The following is a 6442-nucleotide window of genomic DNA, read 5'->3' as shown; positions in this document are numbered from 1 at the left end:
ACCAAGTGAGGTCTTGATAAACGGTAGCTATAATAACCATTATATAAGTTTACCTAGTAATTATTTACAACTTGGTTATGTTTTTTTATAGATCGCCATTATGTTATATGTATCGCCAATATGTTATACGGCAATGCATATATAATTCTCAGCTACCTTTCAGAAATGTTTCTTACAAAGCAGTCTTCTTTCAGAGGCGATCCCAAGGCTACCGGCAGCCAAAGCCACTGCAGCCAAGTCGCACAGTCCCCACCCTCTCTGGCGCGAGGGTGGGCTAGTTACCGACCGACTCCCGAAAGTTCGCTGCTGCCAAGCGGTACGCAGCGGGGTCGGGCCCGCGGGAGCCGCTGGGGGCCTGGGCCTGGGGCAGGCGCCGGAGCCGGGACTGGACTGTGCCCCGGGTCCTGGCCAAGCGGCCCGCGCCGCCCCGCCCCCTCGTGGGGATGAGTGACGGCGACAACAGGTGCAGCGCGGCGTCCGCAGCTTCTCCGGAGTCTCCGACTTTGGCCCGTCAGGCCCGGGGGGGGGGGGGGGGGGGGGTCAGAGTTGGACTCTGAAAACTACCCTTCTCGCTTGCACCAGCCTTCTGACGTCACCCCTCAACCGGCTTCTTGCACCTTAGTAAAGCCTGAGGTCACCTCCGCCTCTCGAAACCCACCAGTCCCAGAGGCCGACTTTTCTCCAAAGGGGAGAAGAGCGAAAGGCGTGCGACGTGCATAGAGCTTTGCATGACCGTTCGCGCTCTCCTCCCCAGCCGTCCGAAAGCAGGCGAGAGTGGCCCCAGATCCGCACACCCCAGGCCCGCCCCGACTTGCCGCACGCCGTGCCCCTCAGACGGCCCACCTCCGCGACCCAGGGCCACCGCCGAAACCCGCCCGCTCGCGCCCCTCCCCAGCTTGAGGCGCCCGCCCGCCCCGCCGCGCCGGCGTCGTCTCCTGGCCCTCCCCCCCACCCCCCCTACTCCCCCACCCCCCACCCCCTCCCCCCCGGTGGCAGGTTCAGGCCCCGGTACTAGCCTGCGCCCCCTGCAGCCGCCACTGCCTCCCCGCCGCTAGGGGGCGTCTCCGTCGGGAAACGTGGTGTTGCTTCATTGGTGTGAAGGTGCTTTCAAACTTGAGGTGTCTGTACCCTTCCCCCCGGTTCTGAAGAGCGTAGAAGATGGAGACCGATTCTGGGACGGTGAGTACAGCGTTCAGGGCCCCGGAGTAGCGGGGATGAGGAGCAGTGTGGACTCCGCCCCTCAGGGGTTGGAAGGCTTGAGGTCAGGAGTCCAAAACACCCACTACTTGACTGGGAGGAAGGCCCACATTGAAGAGCAGCCCGCCCGCAGACCCCGTCGGAGCGTGTCACGGGCTCGGACAGGGTCGGCCACCTTGGACTGGGTATAGGTGGGTTGGGGGACCTCGGACACGGCTGAGAGGTTTCGGGAGGCCACGCGTGACTGGGCGCTCTGCACCACAGGGTCCGGGCGAGAGACACAGCTTTCCCGCCGAAACTGGGCTCGGCTGTGTCTTTGACGCTCGCTCCTGCCGGACTCATCAGCCCAGCCGCCCACCGCGAGGAGTTGTCGGGGCGGCTGGCGCCTCTTTTCCCCACCTATTAGTGGGGGGCTGGAAGCCTGAGAGAACTGGGGGTGGGGGCACCAGCGGCCCAGGTCGGACCCTGACACTCTAGCCCCGAGTCCACGCCCAGCGCGGATGAGGGCGGAACACGGGGAGGGGCAGGGGACGGAGCTCGCCAGACGGCCCGGGGCGACGTGCTGCCCCACCCCGCGCTCTGCCAACAGCCAATCAGCACGCGCCACGCGAGGGCCTCGGGGTTAGCTGCCCACTAGGCCGACGTCGACGTCGGGTCGGTACCGTTAAGGATTCCCGCCACCACTGCTGGCGGGTTTGTGGGGCAAAATTTCTCGCTGGTTAGCCTTCTTTTCCCTCCCGCACTTTGGTGGGGAGGGGGTGGATCCCCGTGTCAGTGCCCAAGTTCACGATGACCCGAGAGAACCCGAAGATTTTGTCTCCGCGGCCATTTCCCCCAGCGCCTCCACTTGCTGGCCTCGGAGAGGAAGAAGCGTCGAGGCCGTGACTGCGACGGTTAGCTCGCTCTCTTACTATTGTCTTCGTTGGAAAAGTAGATCGTGGCTTTCGAGGTTCACTCTCAAGGGGTGGAGGCAGTGAGGGCACATGACTTTGGAGGGAATTTTTAATAAACGCTAGTACTGGAAGTTGACTGCGTAAGGACCCTTCTCACACAGTGACGGCACCTCCCTGGGTGCTTTTCGTACATTTGCAAAATTATTTTCAGCGGGATTTGAGGCTGCACTGTGTAACTCAATGAATGGCTAACCTTCTCTAAGGAGCTTAGGTGTTGCCTCTACCTGAGCCTTGTTACTGATAACTATGAGAACGTTTTCTAGGCTGTTAATTCATAGTGTGTTCTTCAGACTTAATGGTTGGCCTATCGTGAGCAGGAAGAACTGATTAATTCGTTCAACAAATATTGGTTGTATACCAGCTACGGTGTTTACCTGAAATTAGCTGGACAATTAGCTCTAATACATCTTTTGGAGCAAAAATTATATGACCCAGTCTTTACTGTAAGACTGGGTCATATAATATAATATGATATAATATAATGTAATATAAGACACAGTCTTACTTTACTATAAGACTGGGTAATATAATAATACCAGGTCTTATATAATTATAATATAATACCGAGTCTTGTATTAATTTTTAGAGCTGGTTGTCTGGCTAGGTCTTATTTTCGGGTAACCACGTTATGTACCATCACCACTTTAGATGCTGTGGTGAACAAAACAGGCAAAACCTCTTTTCCTCATGACGGTTACGTTATAGTGGAAACAGACAATAAATACAAATTACATAATATGTTGGAAAGTGGTAAGGAGAAATAGCAGTTGGGACCCACAATAGAGCAGGAGGATGAAGTGAATGGATGTAAAAAGTTGGTCTCTCTTTTCTCATTATCATTTAACTAGTTTCTCAATGTTGGAAATAAAGCACTGTCCACTTGTGTTCATGTCATCCCTCTCTCAGTGGGAAAAAACAATGGGGTTGACTTTTATTTAAACAAACCTGAGAACAAATGAGTTCATCCATTGAACTCATTTTGTTTCTAAGAAAAGAATTTCATGAAGAATTTTTTTTTAATTTTGCAAATAGGTCATTTCTACATTCTAAATAGGCAGAGAGATACGATGATATCTACTAGAGCTGTTCGATTATGTCCAGCAATACACATCTACAGTGGAAAAAAATAAGCATCCCAGAATCATCTATTCTGGGCACTGTGTCCTACAGATAAATGTGATCGAAGTTACAAATCACCTCAAATGCCCAGAGAGAATGCTGTTAAGAATAGATTCCCAATTTCTTTCATTAGAAACAACAGCATAACAATTATTAAAATGTGATGACTTTTCTATGGTTTAACAGATGTTTTTTATGAACTTCCTTATGAGGGATCATGTGTTTACTTCCCTCTTAACATTTTCGCTGCGACGTTCGTTCGTCTATAGTGGAATGATATTTCCATGCTGCTAACTGTAGCATTTGACTTTACCCCACGAGCTCAGTGTTCCAGAAAGGAAGTTTAGGAAAGCAGATGTACATTCTTCTATATTTTTGTGTTTTTTAAGAATGAATAACAATAGGAAATTTATATATTTTAAAGTAATCATTTACTTTAATAAAATGTAGCACCTTAACTGATTTACTTAAAAACAAATACTGTACTTATTTTCTGTGGATTTTTGACACATTTAGGAGAACAAACTTGAAATCAATTAACGCAGTGAAAAGGTTAAGACTAGATGTAGAATAGATCCCGTAAGGTTCAGCCTATCGCCCCCTCGTCACCACTGGCCTAGTCATTTCTCTATACATCTTGCAGAGATTAATTTAGAGATTATAGTTTTATTGGGTAATGAAATGAAAGAGGAGAACAAATGTGAAAAAGAACAACTTCGTTATCTAAGTTGGAAATCCATTTTCATGTATTTGTTTCTCAGAGAATTGAAATTATGAACTTCAAGCTTTTTGAAATACTCATTTAGTATATTAGACTGTCTCATGTGTCTGTTCGGCAGTCCCAGAAGGAAATTAATTAGCAAGTTCTTGAATTGGTTTCTTTTCAAAATTCTATTCTCAAGCTTTGGAGGCTTATTTTTACAAAATCAGTCCAATCTTCACATTGACAAGCACATTTAAAAAATTGATGCAAGAGCTGAAAAACAGTGAATTTGAATGTCAGTGTTTATTAACTTGTCAATGTTCTTTAGCCAGAGACTGCTAGGATCACAGCTGTAGTTTCATAATGTTGGGTCTATTGAATTGTTGCAAGCAGGAAGAATATATACCATGGGGCCTCTCAGTAAGAGAGTGTTAGAAAGAACTTACAGGATTTAGGCTTATGTTAAGCATTTTTAGAGGCGAAAGGAGAAGGGCTTTACTCTGAAATGCATGTTGTCAGGATGTGGGAATACGTTATGATTGGTATGTTAATTCTTATCTAGAAGGCAAGAAAAGTAGATCGAGGCTAATTGTGATTGATAAGGGGGTGAGCAATCACTCATTTAAGCCAGGAGAGAGGAATGTTTGGTCATTCTTATGGTTTGGACAGTGCTTTTGTTTGTGTCAATGTTCAGACATGATTATTGGGTAGTCGTCTTTTTATCTTGATCCATCACAATCACAGTAGCCTTGCCTGATGTTGGTGTTCTGTTAACCAGAGAACGTCACAGTCTAGCTGTGAGTTTCAGACCAACTCCTACCACCACCAGGTGGTTACTAATTGGTTATGCCAGGCTGGCTCTTAGCTGTCCAAGGGCTGCTTTTCTCTTTCTCAAACTTCTTTTTGAATTTAATATTTCTCCTTAATATTTAAATAGTATACTTAATAATTAACATAAGTATATTTAAGTAACATATTTAAAATTTCCCTGTAGTGAAGTCGATTCTACATTTCCTATCTATGTTGCCCTAAAAAGTCATTAGCTTTAATTATAATCTTCATAATATTAGAATAAAATTAAAGTCTAAAATACTACAATTTATTAAATGATGCATCTTATTTAAAGGTACATGTTTTCAGCCTGCAACAAGTGCTAAAAGTTTAAAAGAATTTTGTTTTACAGCAAACATCAAATCAGACGCAAACAGATTCATTATCTTCATCCCCTAATCCTGTGTCACCTGTGCCTTTGAATAACCCAACAAGTGCCCCAAGATATGGAACAGTGATCCCTAATCGCATCTTTGTAGGAGGAATTGACTTTAAGGTACCTATTTATGCATGTAACATGGTGTAATTTTTGCATTAGAAGTTATTTTATTTCTCAGAAATTGTTTCTTTGTGCAACTATAAAAATGATAACATATTTGCTATTTGTACAATAATTAATAGGTTTCAAACTGTCTTAATATAAAGAATCTTTTAAAAAACAATGGAGGGATGGCCAGATGGCTCAGCTGGTTAGAGCACAAGCTCTCAACAACAAGGTTGCAGGTTCAATTCCTACATGGGATGGTGGGCTGAGCCCCCTGCAACTAAAGATTGAAAACGGCAGCTGGACTGGAGCTGAGCTGCGCCCTCCACAACTAGATTGAAGGACAATGACTTGGAGCTGATGGGCCCTGGAGAAACACATTGTTCCCCAATATTCCCCAATAAAATTTATTTTTTTAAAAAATGGAGGTTAGAGCATATATAATTGTCAAATTTCACATACAAGGAAATTGAGGCTAATTGACATGTCTATAGACTCCTATCTACTTGGTGACGAGTAAATACTAGAATCTTACTTTTCTGCCTCTTTGCTCCATAGTCTTCATTTCACCATACTATACTAATTATACTGTCTTGCATAGTACTCCAATAGCCTAAATAATGAGTGATTATAATTTACAAAAGAAGACTACACACACACACACACACACACACACACTTAGTTCTGTGAAATCCTGTTGTTTTTTCAACTTTTTTTTTATTTAAGTGTGTTTGTCCAGGACTCGTGGCTCCAAGTCAAGTAGTTGTTTCAATCTAGTGTGGAGGGCACAGCTCACAGTGGCCCATATGGGGATCGAACCGGCACGACAACCTTGTTGTTAAGAGCACCGTGCTCCAACCAACTGAGCTAACTGGCCACCCCAATGAAACCCTGTTTCTTTATCCCAACTTTTAGGTTCCTGAGTAATGTACTAGATTTCCATCTTTTGTAAATTTCTTTCTATCACCTAATTTAGAATGTCGTCTTGACTTTCAGTCTCTTTAACTTTTCAACTGAGAAGTGGAGTTGCAAATTTGAGCTAGTGATTCTTCTACTAGAGAATAGTTTGAATTAATTTGTTTTCAAATCTCTAACAGAAATCCTTATTCTAGTGTTGATTCTATTTTCTATTTATTGAAATAAGAAGCATTTATT

At 45.1% G+C, this 6442-nt stretch overlaps 1 protein-coding gene across 1 annotated transcript in view; it reads left to right on the top strand.

Moving 5' to 3' along the window:
- Nucleotides 1-1697: 1697 nt before the first annotated feature.
- BOLL (boule homolog, RNA binding protein) overlaps nt 1698-6442 on the top strand; it is a gene marked incomplete at both ends in the record, with an annotated part of 59804 nt that continues 55059 nt past the window's right edge. Inside the window, 3 exon segments of the mRNA XM_081050781.1 lie at nt 1698-1818; nt 1921-2090; nt 5156-5299. Of these exon segments, the coding sequence (XP_080906907.1) occupies nt 1698-1818; nt 1921-2090; nt 5156-5299 (435 nt within the window).

This window comes from Rhinolophus hipposideros, assembly GCF_964194185.1.
Source record: "Rhinolophus hipposideros genome assembly, chromosome: 6".
NCBI classification, from domain to species: domain Eukaryota; kingdom Metazoa; phylum Chordata; class Mammalia; order Chiroptera; family Rhinolophidae; genus Rhinolophus; species Rhinolophus hipposideros.
This window is presented reverse-complemented; position numbering and strand designations above follow the sequence as displayed.